This window comes from Rhea pennata, chromosome 4, assembly GCF_028389875.1.
Source record: "Rhea pennata isolate bPtePen1 chromosome 4, bPtePen1.pri, whole genome shotgun sequence".
In the NCBI taxonomy this organism is placed as follows: Eukaryota; Metazoa; Chordata; class Aves; order Rheiformes; family Rheidae; genus Rhea; species Rhea pennata.
In genome coordinates, this window is record NC_084666.1 from 557,385 (window position 1) to 574,207 (window position 16,823).

The 16,823-nt window shown below is 60.0% G+C and overlaps 2 protein-coding genes and 3 non-coding genes across 7 annotated transcripts; 4 read left to right on the plus strand and 1 right to left on the minus strand.

Annotated features, from left to right (window-relative positions):
- The first annotated feature begins 121 nt into the window (after window positions 1-121).
- Window positions 122-5,016, plus strand: NOP56 (NOP56 ribonucleoprotein). 2 transcript variants are annotated; one of them, XM_062574855.1, is made up of 12 exons: window positions 122-144; window positions 358-447; window positions 875-989; window positions 1,083-1,244; window positions 1,433-1,631; window positions 1,858-2,045; window positions 2,207-2,358; window positions 2,557-2,657; window positions 2,979-3,127; window positions 3,355-3,476; window positions 3,672-3,806; window positions 4,357-5,016. In XM_062574855.1, exons 1-12 carry the CDS (start codon window positions 142-144, stop codon window positions 4,546-4,548), a joined length of 1,608 nt encoding a protein of 535 aa, XP_062430839.1. In that variant the 5' UTR covers window positions 122-141; the 3' UTR covers window positions 4,549-5,016. The 2 variants fall into 2 exon arrangements, with proteins under 2 accessions (XP_062430839.1, XP_062430840.1); XM_062574856.1 differs by lacking the exon at window positions 4,357-5,016 and having other exon boundaries at window positions 2,960-3,127; window positions 3,672-3,782.
- Window positions 1,675-1,805, plus strand: LOC134140504 (small nucleolar RNA SNORA51). The gene has a single exon (XR_009958416.1). It is a non-coding gene; the product is annotated as a small nucleolar RNA SNORA51 (small nucleolar RNA).
- Window positions 3,209-3,279, plus strand: LOC134140509 (small nucleolar RNA SNORD56). Its single transcript, XR_009958421.1, has one exon. It is a non-coding gene; the product is annotated as a small nucleolar RNA SNORD56 (small nucleolar RNA).
- On the plus strand, window positions 3,520-3,589 carry LOC134140508 (small nucleolar RNA SNORD57). Its single transcript, XR_009958420.1, has one exon. It is a non-coding gene; the product is annotated as a small nucleolar RNA SNORD57 (small nucleolar RNA).
- A 251-nt stretch (window positions 5,017-5,267) lies between the features above and the next one.
- Window positions 5,268-16,697, minus strand: IDH3B (isocitrate dehydrogenase (NAD(+)) 3 non-catalytic subunit beta). Of its 2 annotated transcripts, none has more exons than XM_062574858.1 (12): window positions 16,595-16,696; window positions 15,264-15,344; window positions 12,578-12,676; window positions 11,566-11,686; window positions 11,054-11,114; window positions 10,435-10,567; window positions 9,795-9,928; window positions 9,217-9,319; window positions 8,532-8,678; window positions 8,301-8,395; window positions 8,063-8,123; window positions 5,268-5,470 (listed from the first exon to the last, which is right to left on the minus strand). In XM_062574858.1, the coding sequence occupies exons 1-12, from the start codon at window positions 16,628-16,630 to the stop codon at window positions 5,393-5,395; spliced, it is 1,149 nt and encodes a 382-aa protein (XP_062430842.1). In that variant the 5' UTR covers window positions 16,631-16,696; the 3' UTR covers window positions 5,268-5,392. The 2 variants fall into 2 exon arrangements, with proteins under 2 accessions (XP_062430842.1, XP_062430843.1); XM_062574859.1 differs by lacking the exon at window positions 5,268-5,470 and adding an exon at window positions 6,333-7,625 and having other exon boundaries at window positions 16,595-16,697.
- Window positions 16,698-16,823: the final 126 nt, after the last annotated feature.

Genomic DNA, 16,823 nt, shown 5'->3' on the forward strand with positions numbered 1-16,823 from the left:
AAAAAAAAAAAAATCACTGGCGTCCTCCGCTGATTGGCGGGGGTCCGCGGGGCCGCGGCCGCCGATTGGTCGGTGGCGGGCGGGGCGGGCTTCCGGCGGAGCTCTGCCCAGTTCCGGCGGAGGCAGCGGCGGGGCGGCAGGATGGTGAGCGGGGGCCGCGGTCGGGCCGCATCCGCCGGCATCGGGGCCCGGGGGGGCTGGGGGCGGCCGGGGCGGCCGGGCCGGGGCCGGAGCCCGGGGGCGGCGGGGCCGGAGCCCGAGCCGGAGCCCGGGGGCGGCGCGGGAGCGGCGATGGCGGCGCGGGCGGGCGAGCGAGGCCCGGCCGTCGCCGCCTCCCCGTGACCGGCGCCGGTGCAGGTGCTGCTGCACGCGCTGTTCGAGCATGCGGCCGGGTACGCGCTGTTCGCCGTGCGCGAGGTGGAGGAGATCAGCCTGCTGCTGCCGCAGGTACCGCGAGCGGCGGGGGAGGGGCCGGGGGCAGCTGGGGACCGGGCCGGGGCCGGGCCTGGCCGGGCCGGGCGGGGGGGGGGGGCGGGGGGGCAGCTGGGTGCCGGGCGGGGGGGGGCAGCTGGGGACCGGGCCGGGGAGGGGCCGGGGCTGGGGGGAGCTGGGGACCGGGCCGGGGAGGGGCCGGGCTGGGCCGGGGGGAGCTGGGTGCCGGGCGGGGGGGGGGCAGCTGGGGACCGGGCCGGGGAGGGGCCGGGGGCAGCTGGGGACCGGGTGGAGGGAAGCAGGGACCCCGGGGCCGGGCTGGGGGAGTCGGGGCTGGGCGGGGTGGGGGGAGGGCTCGGGGCCGATCCCGGGGGTGAGGGGGGTCGGGGCCGGGCGGGCCCGGGCCGCCCTCGGGAGCGCGGCACTCACGGCGGCCCGGCAGGTGGAGGAGAGCGTCCTCAGCGTGGGCAAGTTCCACAACGTGGTGAAGCTCGTGGCCTTCTCGCCCTTCAAGTCGGCGCAGAGCGCCCTGGAGAACATGAACGCCGTGTCGGAAGGTGAGCGGGAGCTGGGCCGCGGCGGCGGTGCCGGTGCCGCCCTGGGCTGCGGCGGCGCCCCCGGGCCGGCCCTGACCGCCCCTCCCTGCGCAGGCGTCCTCCACGAGGACCTGCGGCTGCTCCTGGAGACCCACATGCCCGCCAAGAAGAGGAAAGCGCTGCTGGGGGTCGCCGACGCCAAGATCGGGGCCGCCATCCTGGAGGAGCTGGGCTACCAGTGCCAGACGGGGGGCGTCGTGGCCGAGATCCTGCGGGGTGAGCGCGGGCGAGGGAGGGCGCTGCGCGCGGCACCTCCGCTCCTGCCGGGCTGGGCCGGGGCCAGGGCTGGGCAGCTCCTTCGGGAGCTTCCCCGTGAGCCGGCCCGGCCCCACAGGGCGGCTCCGGGCAGCGGGAGCAGCCGGCAGCGCGCTCCGGCGCGGGGTGACGGCGCCGCCCGCACGCAGGGATCCGTCTGCACTTCCACGCCCTGGTGAAGGGCCTCACGGCCCAGTCGGCCTCCAAGGCCCAGCTGGGCCTCGGCCACAGCTATTCCCGGGCCAAGGTGAAGTTCAACGTGAACCGCGTGGACAACATGATCATCCAGTCCATCAGCTTGCTGGACCAGCTGGACAAAGACATAAACACCTTTTCCATGCGCGTGCGGTGAGCCAGGCGGGACCGGGGGGGGGGGGGGTGGGGGGGTTTCCACCTCCCCACGCTTACCGCAGGCAGCCTCCGCCTCAGCTGCCTGTACAGAACGGGGAGGGAGAGCATCGCCTCGGTACACCCCGGCCCGGGAGGCAGTGCCCTGGCTGGATTGTGAGCGGGGGGACACGGCGCGCGAGGGGGCTGGGGCTGGGGCTCCTCCCCTGACCGGCCCTCCCCGCAGGGAGTGGTACGGGTACCACTTCCCTGAGCTGATCAAGATCGTCTCGGAGAACTACACGTACTGCCGCCTCGCCAAGTTCATCGGGAACCGCAAGGAGCTGAGCGAGGAGAGCTTGGAGGGGCTGGAGGAGATCGTCATGGACAGCGCCAAGGCGCAGGCGATCCTGGAAGCCTCCCGCTCCTCCATGGGTGAGTGGGGAGCGGCAGTGGTGGCTCTGGCGGAGCCCTGGATTTTTCAGGGCGCGAGGCTGAGGCGAGAAGAGTTGTTCTGGCCGAGGACGGGGCGCCCATCGCGCCATCCTCAGCCGTGCGATCCACGCGGCCCGGCCCCTGACGCCGCTCCCTCCCAGGCATGGACATCTCCCCCATTGACCTCATCAACATCGAGAGCTTCTCCAGCCGCGTGATCTCGCTGTCCGAGTACCGCAAGGGCCTGCAGGAGTATCTCCGCTCCAAGATGAGCCAGGTGGCTCCCAGCCTCTCCGCCCTCATCGGAGAAGTGGTGAGTGGGCGTTCCGGGCTCGCCCAGGCCGCGGAGGTGATGTCCAAGCGAATCTGTCAATCCACTGAGCAGCCCTGCTGACACTTCTTGCTGCTGATCCGTGGCCTGGGTGGGGGCCGCGCTGCCCGGTCCTAGCGGACTGGGACTCCGTACGCGCCTGGGGACGGCAGGGGTAACCCCAGCCCTGTGTGTTCGCAGGTGGGCGCTCGTCTCATCTCCCACGCCGGCAGCCTGACGAACCTGGCCAAGTACCCGGCCTCGACGGTGCAGATCCTGGGGGCTGAGAAAGCCCTTTTCAGGTACCGCTGCAGGGTGGTTGCGGTGATGGCAGGCCCCTGGGCTGCTGGGTGTGACGCGCCAGGCCGCCGCGGCCTCGGCCGCGCGTGATCAGCCAGCCCCAGCCTCTGAGCGACCACCGCGGCTTCGTGTCTTGCGTTGCGGGCGCCTGACGGCGGGTCTGTGCGCAGGGAGCCGCCCCAGAGGTTAGCGGTGCCCTGGGTTGGGGTGGGGGCGGCCGGGGGGGCCCTGCCCCCTTGGCCCGCGTGACTCCGGTCCGGAGGACGCCCCCGGCCCCAGGGCTCCCTGTGCTGTGCTCTGACAGCTCCACGGGCCGCTTCCAGGGCGCTGAAGACGCGAGGGAACACGCCAAAGTACGGGCTCATTTTTCACTCCACCTTCATCGGGCGAGCGGCCGCCAAGAACAAGGGGCGCATCTCCCGCTACCTGGCCAACAAGTGCACGATCGCCTCCAGGATCGACTGCTTCTCAGGTGCTGGCGCGGCCCGGGGCGGGGGGCGCGGCGGGGCCGGGGAAGGGGCGGCCGGCGGTGGCCCTCTGCGCCCGGCGGCTTCTGCTGTGATGGGAATATTTTTCGTCAACAGCATTTCACTGAGTGAATGGTGACTCCTGCGAGCTGAGCAGAGCGCTGGGGCTGGGGGAGGCGGGGGGTGGGCTGGGGCAGGGCTGAGCAGCGCTGAGCCCGTCTCGTCTCTGCAGAGGTGCCCACGAGCGTCTTTGGGGACAAGCTCCGGGAGCAGGTGGAGGAGCGGCTGGCCTTCTACGAGACCGGGGAGCCGCCGCGCAAGAACCTGGAGGTCATGAAGGAGGCCATGGTGGAGGTGAGGCGGGCCGGGCGGGGCGGCCGGGCTGCGGCTCCGCTGTCGGGCGTGATGTGAGTTTGCCATCCTGACCCACCGGTGGAGGCAAAAAACTGATTTAATGAGGCTGATCCGACGGGCGCCGTTGGGACGGGCAGAGCGGGTTGGGTGGCGCCTTCCGCGGTGCTGAGGGAGCTGCCTGTGCCCCTTGGGCAGGCCAGCGAGGTGGTGGCTGAAGTCAAGAAGAAGCAGGAGAAGAAAGAGAAGAAGAAGAAGAAGCGGGAGAAGCGGCGGCTGGAGGCGCTGGCGGCGGCTGCGGAGGAGATGGAGAACTCGGTGCTGGAGCCGGAGGTGAAGGCAGGGGGCACGCGGGGTGGGAGCCTCAGCGCGACGGGGTGGCCGCGTGCAGCCTCGGTCCGTGGTGCTTTGGATGGCAGCGACGCAGGCAAAGCGGCGGTTCTGGGGCTGGCGCTGTTCCCGCTTTTCCTGCAGCAGGGGCCGGTCCTGGGGCTCGCTGTCAGCCTGTCACAGGTGAACGCCCGGTGTCTGACGTTCAGCCGTGGCGAGGCAGGATCAGCCTTGGCGCCTCCCTGCTCCTAGGGTGACCCTGGTCCGGGGCCGAGGCGGGCAGAAGGAAGGATCGAGGCTGGAGAGCTGCTGAGTGGCAGGAGCCGCGTGGGCACCTGGAGCCCGGCCGAGCCCCGCGACTCTGCCTGCCTTTGGGTGCTGCGTGGTTGCAGTCTCTGGGCCTCCCTGCTCCAGGCCTAACAACGCAGACGGTTCTGAGCTGTGACCCCGAGCTGCTCCACACGTGCCCCCGGCAGCCCCAGCCCTGTCAGCACAGCGCGCGGACTTGGCCCCCCCCAGCGTTTGGCTCTCACTGGCTCCCCTTTCCCTTCAGGAAAATGAGACAGAGCCCAAGAAAAAGAAGAAGAAAAAGAAGCAGCAGCTGGAGGCTGCATCAGAGCCGGAAGAGAATGGGCTGGAGGACGAGGCCTTGCCCAAGAAGAAAAGGAAACTAGCAGGAGAGACTGTTCAGCTGGAGAAAAAGAAGAAAAAGGCCAAGGATTTGGAGGAGGAGGAAGAGGATTAGGAAAGTGAGGAGGAGCTGGAGCAGGGCCGGTGCGTAGCAGTGCGAACTCACACGGGTTGGTGGTTCGCTCAGCACGGCTTTGTACATGACCCATCGGCTGGTGTCCAGCATTTCACGGCAGCTGCATGTCCTAGAGTGTCACTCAGCGGGGCGGCCCCCATTAAATCCGTTCTGGTACCTCGTGTCCTGGGTGCGTTCGTTTGCCCTGTGACCAGGCCCAGCCACGTTCCAGTGCTCGAGCTTCGTCGCACCCTTGACGCAGCGTTGGCCCCCAGCGCTGCCGCCGGGGCCCCTCCACGAGGAGGGGGCTGAGGGTGCGGCGGTGCCATGGGCTCTGGGCCGTCTGCCCCTGTGCCGCGCCCAGCGCCCACGCGGTGCGGCGGAGCCCTAGACCCTGCTGGGAGCGGGACGGGGCGAGGACGTAGCTCACAGCGTGGCTGAACCTCAATAAACGGTTGAGGCTGGTGATGCTCCTGTTCTGTGTTTTGCTGCAGCAGGTGTGGGTAAAAGCACGTGAAGGGGCCTGAGGGAGGGGGCTGGCTGCCACAAGGCCCTGGTTTTGCGTGAGTGGGGGTCCCCCTGCCCCGGGAGGACCAGGATGGGGCAGGCAGGCCCGGGGGTGGGCTGTGCGGCTCCTGGAGAGCCGGCTGTGAGGGGGGCTGAGCCGGCAGGAGCTCCCCCTCCCCGTTTCTGTTTGAAGTACTCACGCAGAAACCCCGTGGGGCGGCAGAGGCTGCTTTATTACACGTGCGGGTGGGCTCAGTGCAGCAGCGCTGCTGAAAGCAATAAATTACCGTTGCAGGCAAAGCGAGCGCGCCCGGCCGCCGAGCGGCAGACTCGGGCCTTAGGCATCCAGGGCAGCTATCACAGCTTGGGTGAAATCCAGGGACGTGGCGTAGCCCCCCATGTCCGCTGTGCGCACCTGCAACAAGAGGGGAGCGTTAGCTGGGTGAGACGGCGGCCCCTGCGGCAGGGCCTGGCCCGGGGGGGGCTGGACGGTGCCGTGGGGGGGGGGGGTCAGCAGGACCGACCCTTGAGGGCAGTCCAGGCCCCTGCGCCGGCGTCCCCGGGCCCCAGGAAGGCGGCAGAGCAGAGCTGGGGCCGGCCATCCTGTGGGAGCAGGCCGGGGGAGGACGACTCTCGTCAAGCTGCCGCTCCAGGCTGCGGGGAGGCTCAAGGGGGTCCCTGGGAGGAGGCTGGGGACGATGCCCAGGGCTGCGCGGGCCAGGCTGGGGTGTGGGTGTGTGTGTGGGGGATTTCCCCCCCCCCCCCCCCCCCCCAGCAGTCCCTGCCCTTGCTGGGGGCCACAGCTGGAGCCAAGGGAGGGCCGGGTCAGGGCTGGCACAGCCGCCCGCCGGCGCTCCAGCGCCGGCCCGGCCCCGTGCGCTCCCTCACAGCCTCGTCCTGCCCAGCGCTGCGCCTCCCTGCTCCGCAGCGATGGCAGCACGTGTGGGAGCACAGGCTGCGGGCACTGCTGCGCGCTCAACCCGGAGACAGGCCTCATCTGGCCACTGGGGCTGGGCGCGGTGCTGAGCCTGCTGCAGACCTGCCCCAGCCCTGGCTTTGCAGTAACGTGCAGCTCTGGGCCGGCAGCGATCCCAGCCCGGCGCAGGGCAGGAGCAGCAGCACCGGCTCCAGGTGCGGACGCCCGTTCTGCTGGCCGACCCAGCACCGGGCCGATGCAGCCATACTGCAGTGCCAAGTCCCCTCCTATGCCGACCCTCAACGCAATGTGGGGCAGCAGCACAGGCAGCCCCCGAGGCCCAGAGAGTGTGGGGTGGGGGTGGGGGGGGGGGATGTTGGACCCTTTATTTGCAAACACGAATACAAAGAACTGTAATAAATATGGTTCCGTTACCGTCCCTCACAGCACCCTGCAGCAGCAGGGCAGGCGCCCACAGCCCCGCACACGCAGAGCTGCTAGTGGTCCCAGCAGCACGTTTATAACCCAGCCCCATGTGCTGCCCCCCAGGTCCCCGGCACGCCGGCAGCGCCACAGGCTCCCCCGGCTGCAGCAGCGGGCAAGGAGCAAGCTGTGCTGCGGCGAGGGGAGCAGAGGCTCCGGCAGTCCCGCTGCAGCCCCAGGCCCTGCCTGCCCTGGGGTCAGGCATTTCTGGCCCCAGGGAGCACAGCACCTGCTCAGCCCCGGTCACACACAGAGCCAGGTCCGCCCTCCGCCCCCGGATCTGCGCTACCCCATAAGACTGGCCCCCAAAGCTGCAGCGAGCAGCTTGCTGTGCCAGGGCGCCTGCTGGGGCTGGGGCAGGGACTGCACTTCCCCACCCCACGACACAGGCGGCTCAGCTCAGAGCTCCGCTCCTCCCTGCCTCGTTCGGTGGCTTTCAGAGCAGTAGCAAACACAATACGGAGGGGAACAGAGCAACTCCTGTCCTGCCCCAGCTCCCAGAGGGCAGGAGCTTTTAAAGCCTCCTTGTGCTATGTGGAATTGTGCCTGCTCCCAGAAAGCGGGCTCTCCTTCTGAGCAAGTACTCCTGGAAGCAAGTCCTCAGCCCTGTGGTCCTACCGCTGGAGCCTCTGCAGGCAGGGAGAGCTCCTTCAGTAACCGTGCACTGGCCTCCGCACCCCTGCCAGCTGCCTGCCCCGGGCCGCTTTGGGCACTGCCTGTTCCGCTCCGAGTCATCGCAGCGCGCTCGCGTCCTGAGACCAGCACTACAGCCATCTCACGGAGGGCAAAGTGGAGACACCACCTAACCAAACCAGAGGTTCACCACGGCATCCTCACACCAACTCCAAAGGGAGACCTGGTCTCTGTCCCTCTGGCAATTCACACTGGCAACAGCTCTGGAAGGTTACTGGGATCTCTGGGCCAGGGAAGAGCCTCTCTGGAGGCACCAGGGGATCCCAGCAGCCCAAAGAGCTATGCCAGCAAGCGGAGGGGGGAAGGAAGCTGTGTTAGGTTTTAAGCTACAGAAAGGTGCTGCAGGGTGCAGTGAAGTCCCAGAACTCCCCACGGGCGAGCGGGGTTCCTAGACACCATAGTGGGGGTGCAGGTTGTCAATCACAGACTTCACGAAGTCAGAAGTGGTGCAGTAACCGCCCAAGTCCCGTGTCCGAACCTAAAAATCCAACACAGGGAAGGGGAGAAACAAGGGAGAAAACGTGGTCGTGAACCAAGCAAAATGATTATGAGAAGGGAGAGGAGAGCAGCTTCCCTCTACGCACCCTGCCAAAGACCCCAGCCGGGCTGCAAGCTAGAAAGAGTCTGTCTGACATCCCCAGCCCTGCCAGGCCTCCTCTAGCCAGCAAACACCACTAAGAACAGCAGCAGCAATCCCGAGACAAGCAGAGAGGGACTGAATACAGCAACAGCTGCAAGTGCACAGGTTTGAGCTGTTCACTGGGCTGGAAACAGGCGCGGAGGTGCTGAGACAGCACCTCTGTCCGAGGCTCGCACTTGTCCGTAAGGGAGAAAGCGGAGCTTCCTTCTACCCACGACACGAGCTGTCCTACAGAGGCTACGGGTAAGTGACAAAGCCAGCTGCCCAGTACTCACTTTTCCAACTTTGATCACCTTCTTCACTGCATCCGCAATCAAATTGGAGTGAAATTCTAAGCTGGAAAAAGGAAAGCAGCCACAGTCAGTTCCTGCATTCACCAGCCTGTGAGCCTCCTCCGCCCGCCCCTCAAACGTGTCTGCAGCCCAAAGCAAGCGGAGATGACGCTGCCCTCCGGGCACCACGGTGGGCATCCCCTCCCCATCCCACTGCACGCCCACAGGAGGAGGCACCTACTTGAGATGTCGCAGCATGTTGGCTGCTGAGAGCAGCATGGCGGTGGGATTAGCAATGTTCCTGCCCACGGCCTGGGCAAACGGGTGGCGGGCACCCTGTGGGAGCAGAAGCCACAGTGAGGGACCACGTTCCACATTCCTGTCCCGAGTAGCTCCCTGGATAACCCAGGGTGCTGACAAGGGGCAAAGCAACAGACTCTAGGGAGCCAAGAGCAGGGAAGAGACTCCTCACCATCTCGAACACGGCGTACTCTGCGCTGTAGCTCTCGCCAGGAACCACGCCGGCACCGCCCACCAAGCCAGCCGCCAGGTTATCAATGATGTTCCCATAGAGGTTCGGCATGACTAGGACATCGAACTGGTAGGGGTTCTGCACGAGCTGCACAGCAGGAACAGGAAGAAACAAGGCCTTGCACACCAGTCCTGCCCAACACGGCCTGGCACACACGCAGCAGGCAGCCTGACAGCCTTCTGGACCGGGCAGTGCTGGGTGAACCAGCTGGAGCAGCAGAATGCCTCATGTCCGAAAACCTCCCCAGAGCACACTCAAGCAACTGCAGCAAGTCCTGCTGAAAAGGGGATCCCAGTCAGCTGCTACAGACCGACTTCCCTGGCGGAGTTTTGCAAGCCCAAATCAGACAGCTTTAAATATCTTTGACAGCCTCAACACTTGCAGCTCCTGCTTTTGGCTGGAGCGGAGCAGGGAAAAGCCCAATGGCTTTCAGTTTGTGCAAGGAGCAAACCTCAGGCTATGAGACAGGGATGAACAACAGGAACTTAGGGAGCTGTCAGGAAGCTCCAGAGCAGCAGCAGCTTCTTATGTTTTAGGCCACTCTTTATCCTTTCACTCAAAGGGCTCAGCAGCAGGTACAGAACGAATCTGGGACAGGTGTAAGGCAGGGAAACCAGGTCCTCACCTGCATGCAGCAGTTGTCAATTATCATGGTGTCAAATTTGATCTTGGGATATAGTTCTGCCACCTCTTCACAGCACTGCAGGAACAGCCCATCACCTAATTTCCTGAGAGACGAGAAGCACATTAACAGGTCTACTCACCAGGACAACAGCAGAACCATTACAAAACCAAGCAACTCAATAGCAGTTGGTGTCCCACCACCGCAGGGCCTGCGAAGGCAAGCAGCCCTAGAGCACCTCACACTACTGTACACCCAAAGCCAAACAGACAGGGAAGTCTGGGCCTAAGGGGACAAGTGAAGGATCAGCTTTCAGGGCCAGAACTTCTCCCCTTCTCAGCTGACAGCCTTCACAATGCAGCTGACCTTCAGGCCTCAGCTACGCTCATGCCAAAGATGAGACCGTAAACAGGGGAAAAAAACCCACTAGTGTCAGGGAAACTCAAGTCTGGAATCAGACTAGCGTTGCTCTGATCAGGATCAAAGTGCCGAGAGCGCAACAAAGTCTGAAACGTGACAGTAGTTGCAGGTCTCAGCATAATCAGCAGATATTCCCCCAAACCCGCTCTTGTGGCACTCACATAATGTTGGCTTTGTGCACAGCTGTGACTTTGGAGCGCCCTTTTTTGGTGGCATAGTCAAAGGCAAACTTGGCAATGCGCTGAGACTTGGCGCGGGTGATGATCTTCAGGCACTCGATGACTCCCTTTGCGCTCTGGACACAAAATGGAGTGTGAGCAGCCATGTCATGCAGCCCAGTGCTCTGCCTCAAGATTTTTCTACCTCACTGACCCACACCTCTCTGACAGTCCACGTGCTTTCAGACACGGATGTGGAGCCTTTGCCTAACGCTGGAACAGCTCCCATCATGAGGTTCCTTAATACTCGGTCTCTGCTTGCCTTTTCCTGCCATCACCCCTAAGGCAGCCCCTCACCATCCTCCTTGGGGTCTCTGTATTCTGTTCATGTAAGTACTCTTCATCCTATTTCCTACATCCATTACTGTCACTTGCTACATAACTTCTGCTCCAGTCAGTTCCTCCACAATGCTGAACAGGGCTGATATGCAAAGCAGGAATGGCCCCGAACAGCAAGGAAGCTCCAAATCCTGGGAAAGCTTCCTTGTCCTTCAACAGTGAGCTCTGATACAGACACTAAGTCCAGCAGTGACCCTGCACTAGAGCACCCTGTGCTAGAGGGAGGCTGACATGAGGCCCTTACCTCGTGTTCCAGAGAGCTGTATTCCCCCTCTGTCTGCTCACGAATGATCACGAGGTCCAAGTTGTTGTGCCGTGTTTTGTAACCTGGTAAGCTCTTCACATGGACAACATTGGCAAACAAGTCTAATTTGCGCCTGCAAAAGCAGCAGCAGGGTCAGCATTTCATCATGAGCTATTTCTGGGGCAGATACTCTTTACTGGAAGTACCGGGGTAACAGCTGGTGATGGTGCACAGTTCTGCACCTCTTAGGATGTCCTCCTGTATCTATCTACTTCCTCATGAACCATGAGCCAATCACACCTCCAAGCATGGCTTCTACAACACTCTGTCAAGACATCTCACTACTGTCCATTTTCCATTCATCCATATCCCCCTTTTGGATTCCAAGGATCCCAAAGAAAACATACTGTCAATCACAATTAACAGACACAGACTCTGGCCACTAACAGTTTCTCAGAAGCTTCTGCTTCCTCATAACATGATTTTCACACCTGTCTTGGACTTATTCCTTCAACCCATGGTTCAGTGGCAGAATATCAAGATTAAGTGCAGTATGGTTTCTCCAGCGGCTGATGTGTCAGTGCTCAGCACCGACAGTTGAGCAGGGGACTGAGCTTACCTGAGTCTCATGTCGTAAGAAGCCAGCTCTCCTTTGTATTCCATGGGAGTGTGGATCTTCCCTGTAGGGACAAGGTTGAGCAGAAGGAGTAAGATGTACAGTACAGTGCCCACCAACAGCTACCAAGAACATTACCTGAACCGAGACCATAGGACAGGCAACATCAGAGATGGGTTGTTTTGAGAGAACCTCACCCAAACACAGGGTTTGATCTGTCACCACATGGGACCCAGATGGGTTCCTTGGTTTCTCTGGATCACTTACTATGAGTTCCTGTTTCAAAAAGCAGGAACTGGAAATAACTTCCTCTTTGATAAGCTAAGTAAATCAAGCAGTGGCAAATTGTTTCTTAGCTTAAAGAGACCCTTCTCCAGGGGCCCATCTCCAGGACCTATATCACAGAAGTTCCTGCACTCTGAAAGTATCTAATGGGGTTTGACATGAGGCAGTATTTCCTTCAGGCAGAGTGGAAAGTTCTGCTTTGCTGAAGAGAGAGATAGTGTATTCCTTACCTATAAGGGCCACTTTACTTTCCTTCATAGAATCAACCACCTCATCCAGTTTTTCCTCTGATGCCATGTTCTGCACCTCACTCAGGTGATGCTCATCAAATACCACAGGCACACTGGCAGCCTGCACAAGAGATGCAAGGAAAGGACCACTGCCCTGACAGATCAGAGACTCACTTATACGTAACACTAACACACACACACATACCCAAAGGGTCACTGACTGAATGGCTCAGAGAGCTGGGACATGAAACCTGAAACCAGCCAGACTCTGTCTCCTCAGGGAGAAGAGGGGACTTAATCATGACATGCTGAACTTGAACCTCTGGGTTGCTTCTCCTAATTTAATTCTAACTGAATAATAATATGTTTTCTGTTACCTTCAACATCAGAAATTCACTTCCTTAGTGTGATTTACAGTTTCAGCTCTGTAGCTGGTATCCTGATAGACAATGCCATGTTTGCTTCCTCTGATGTGAACAGACTTGTTTAGTGTTAAAAAACAAAACTATTGTACTAACTTCCTCCACAAGTTATTATATTGCTGTACAAAAGGAGGGCTCATTACAGACCAAGAACGTGGTTAGAAGAGCATAAAAAGTTCTGAACAGTTGGACAATGACAGCACAGAAGCCATATTCCAGACAGGACTGTCCTCTCCAGAGCCACCTCAGGGGGTCCTACAGTTTGCTGGCCACCTCAGCACAGAGAGAAGGACCGAAGGTCACGGACTCTTCTGCTCATTCCAGGACATGGTTCTAGACTTTGAAAGTGCATACCAGAAAATGATTTTGCAAGACTACTTACTGTCTTGCAAAAGGTCCAAGCTGAGTCTGTTTTGCAGAAAAAAGTAAGAGCCCATTTTTTTAACAACCTATTAACTCTCATGCTCTAGAAGAAACACACAAGCTTGTCTTTGAAGGACCTGCAAAAAATATTTTCAAGCAATTCTGCAACTGCTACTCCTCCATTCTCTGTCTTTCACCCAGTCCCAAGGAGAAGCTGGAGCCGTTACCTTGAACACTTCCTTGACTGCGTGCATGAGCTCTGGGCCCACCCCATCTCCGGGCAGCATGGTGACCTGGAATGTGCCCTCAGACTTCGCATTCTCTGACTGCACAGAAAACAGAGAACAGTTAGACCTTCTGTAGCATGCCCAGACTCATAATTCAAACAGGTCCCCTAAAGTGCAAGCAGCAAACTACAAGAAGGAGAATATCCACATCTGCAGCATACAGTTACTGCTGTACTAACACTGAGCTTTAACCTAGACCATCCTCCTGTTCCTCCTTCCCTGTGCACATCTACTCTTTCAGGGCACCTGCCGAAAGTAAACAAAACCCCTGCCAGCTTTCACGTTACCACGCTAAACATGCCTCGCTCGTAGTCTTCTCTCACGCAGTCTCTGCTCCACCTTGAGCACAAGGAATGAGACCTGCACCCCACACCATGGGCGAAGCACTGTGAGTACCTTGCACAATGGCATCGGAACTGCTTCCTTTCCCAGATCTGAGGACAATGTTTGGTCAGGAACACACTACACAGGAGAGGAACCTTAAATCCTGTGACTCAATAGTAACCTAAAGGCCATTTCCTCCACAACATTTCCAGTTATGATCTCTCCGTCCGCACAAAAGAAATTCTTGTTACTAAGTGCTAAGTGCAGAATCTCACATTATTACATTTTCTCTCATTTCTACTTCATGTCCTCAGGGTTATCTAGGTCTTCCCTGTGTGACAGTCTCATCCTCCTACTGTACTGACATAATAATGCAACTTTTATTAAGTCTGTGTTTTATCAAGATAAATCCACATTTTTCTCTTGAGGACAAAAGTAAGTCTTAAGCAAAATTATTCTCAAAGGTAATCCTTGAGACACTCTACTAGCAATCCACTGCCTAATCAATAGCTGTCTTTCAATACTGCCTGTTCTTCTATCTTAGTTGGCTCCTATTTTTACACGGCCCTTTTAATAATCTTCTTCTCTAGCCAGTAATTCCCTACCCAAAGTTGACCTCCAGACATAAGATTTCACAGAACCAGACTTAGAGACTAGATATTCACAGTGAGAGACAAGAACTACTTTACTTAACAATTCAATCATGCAGTAAAATGAGTAAATTAAAAGTAATGTCATATGATATTGAAAATACATGTATTTCAGTGATATGAAGAATAGGCAAATAGTGAAATGGTGTAAAATGAAAAAGCAAGTGTAAGAAGGAAGGCTAGATAATCTTTACTTTTGATTTGGAGTATTTCAGAGAACACAAACATGGAATTAAGTTGCAGGCAGCTAAGTTTCAAGAACGGCCAAAGCATCTGCAGAGGAAATTTCTGCATGAGCCCAGGTTCAGGGTCAGAAGAATGCAATCTCAGTGCTGAACCCTTCCTTTTAGTGTCTTAAATAACAATATAACACATCTTAACCTGTATAAGGGAACCAGACATGAACACGTTATGCATCAGACTAAACAGAATAAACATCAAGTTAATCTGGAAAACGGCACTCCGGTTGTTTCTTTTGTCCTTACACCCACAGAAAGCAACTCCTTGTCTCCACCACAGCTCTTATTTCCTGATCATGAAGTCTAAAAAATGTTCAAAGGTGCTAAGCTACTACATACTTCTACCTTATTCAATCTCTTAGTGATTATATATTATTTCCTATATTATGGTTAGGTTAATTACTGAGTCTATTCAACTTGGGGTTAAACAGTAAGAACTAGATCAAAACAACTTTCACTACCACAGTACTGCACTCTGAGCTAGTCATTTTAGCTATACCAGTAGAAAAATGCTTGTCAGCATAATCCTGCCAGCAAACCTTTACATGCAGGTGAGCCAGAGAGGGAGAAGGGCCAGGATTACCAGGAATGAGGGAGCAAAGCCTCCGGACATGCTAGTCAGAGCGAGGGAAAGTACACCCACGAGATACAGAGAAGTAGAGACACTCTCCTGAATGGAGCAAGCCGAGTCTCACTCACAGACACAGTCTTATATCTCTGTAATTTTAGGTGGTGATAGCGGGTCTTGCTATGACTTTGTGTCCTCTGTCTACACATAAGTCCTTCTCAGGATGAAACCTTCTCTGACCTTCTCACGACCTCCACCACGCAGGCCGCGAGCACTCACAGCCATAGCCTAAAAATAGCAGGAGTTTTTCCACCCCCAAAAGAGAATTTAGCACTTTTCTTTGCCGAGCTTAGCCTTTGACATTCACGTGTTATAAGTTTTTTCTCTATGTGCATAAGCAACAGCGACTTGGTTCTTTGCCACAGCAAGCTCAGCACTCTCACGGGGAAGCACACACCAGCCGCAGCGATAAAGGCGAAGCAGTACTGCGCCTCCACGCACGCTGCCTCCTGGCTGCACAGTCGCTGAGGAGACCCGGCAGGGCAGCGGCCCACGAGGATCGCTGCCGCTCACCCCTCATCCTGCACAATTCCCACACCAGCTCCCACTCAGAGCGCCGGGCAGATAGCGACATGTAGCCAGGGAACCGCGTCCCTCCTGCCACCACTGTGCTGGTGACGTGCTGCTTCCTCCGAGTCGCGAAGCCTCAGCAGCGCCAAACCCGGCTGCAGAGACGCGCTCTAACCTATCGACCCGCCCTGTCTCGGCGCGGCAGAGCCGGCGCGGCAGCGCGTGCTCAGCGTCCCGACTGCTGGGCCCGGGGGGCTCCGCGCCCCCCCTCTCACCTTGGCCCGCGGGATCTGCTGGAGGGCAGCGGAGGCCCCCAGGCCCCTCCACGCGCCGACGCCCTGCGCACGCAGGAGACCCTGTGACAGGAGGCAGCAGAAGGGAAGGATGAGACCCCGGGAGCTGGTGGGGCGCCCCCAGCCCAACACCATCCCCCAGTCCAGACTAACCCCCAACACAGACCAGCCCCCAGCCTAGGCTGACCCCAAAACATCCCTCAACGCTGACCAGCCCCCGGCCCACGCTGACTCCTGACACCCCCAACACAGACCAGCCCCCCAGCCTAGGCTGACCCCAAAACATCCCTCAACTCAGACCAGCCCCCGGCCCACACTGACTCCCGACACCCCCAACACAGACCAGCCCCCCAGCCTAGGCTGACCCCAAAACATCCCTCAACTCAGACCAGGCCCTGGCCCACGCTGACTCCCGACACCCCCAACACAGACCAGCCCCCAGCCTAGGCTGACCCCAAAACATCCCTCAACTCAGACCAGCCCCCGGCCCACGCTGACTCCCGACACCCCCAACACAGACCAGCCCCCCAGCCTAGGCTGACCCCAAAACATCCCTCAACGCTGACCAGCCCCCGGCCCACGCTGACTCCCGACACCCCCAACACAGACCAGCCCCCCAGCCTAGGCTGACCCCAAAACATCCCTCAACGCAGACCAGCCCCCGGCCCACACTGACTCCCGACACCCCCAACACAGACCAGCCCCCCAGCCTAGGCTGACCCCAAAACATCCCTCAACTCAGACCAGCCCCCGGCCCACGCTGACTCCCGACACCCCCAACACAGACCAGCCCCCCAGCCTAGGCTGACCCCAAAACATCCCTCAACGCAGACCAGGCCCTGGCCCACGCTGACTCCCGACACCCCCAACACAGACCAGCCCCCAGCCTAGGCTGACCCCAAAACATCCCTCAACGCTGACCAGCCCCCGGCCCACGCTGACTCCCGACACCCCCAACACAGACCAGCCCCCAGCCTAGGCTGACCCCAAAACATCCCTCAACGCTGACCAGCCCCCGGCCCACGCTGACTCCCGACACCCCCAACACAGACCAGCCCCCAGCCTAGGCTGACCCCAAAACATCCCTCAACGCTGACCAGCCCCCGGCCCACGCTGACTCCCGACACCCCCAACACAGACCAGCCCCCAGCCTAGGCTGACCCCAAAACATCCCCCAACACAGACCAGCCCCCCAGCCTAGGCTGACCAACCCCCCAATACCCCCCAACGCAGACCCGTCCCCGGCCCACACCGACCTTTACCCGCTCCAGCCCCCCCAGAGCCACCCCCTCGCCCCGGCCCGGCCCCCTCACCCTGACCGCCGCCCGCCCCGCGCCGAGAGCCGCCATCTCGCAGCCCCACAATGCCCCGCGGCTGCGGGAGCCCCGCGGCACCTTGGGAGAAAGGGGCGTGGCCAAGACAGGCCCCGCCCCGCGCGCCGGCGCCCCCTGGGGGCCAGGCGGAGGCAGCGCAGCGCCGCCCCCCGCCGGGACCCTCCCGGGACACCCCAGCCCCTCCCGCGACCCTCCAGGGACCCCCCGA

Coding starts and splice junctions, on each gene's coding strand:
- NOP56 (XM_062574855.1), top strand. Junction 448..874: donor TCAGCCTGCTGCTGCCGCAG/GTACCGCGAGCG, acceptor GCGGCCCGGCAG/GTGGAGGAGAGCGTCCTCAG. Junction 3,477..3,671: donor TGAAGGAGGCCATGGTGGAG/GTGAGGCGGGCC, acceptor CCCCTTGGGCAG/GCCAGCGAGGTGGTGGCTGA.
- IDH3B (XM_062574859.1), bottom strand. CDS start 16,630: ATGGCGGCTCTCGGCGCGGGGCGGGCGGCGGTCAGG. Junction 11,115..11,565: donor AAGTAAAGTGGCCCTTATAG/GTAAGGAATACA, acceptor TTGTCCCTACAG/GGAAGATCCACACTCCCATG. Junction 8,124..8,300: donor AACATGCTGCGACATCTCAA/GTAGGTGCCTCC, acceptor TCCTTTTTCCAG/CTTAGAATTTCACTCCAATT.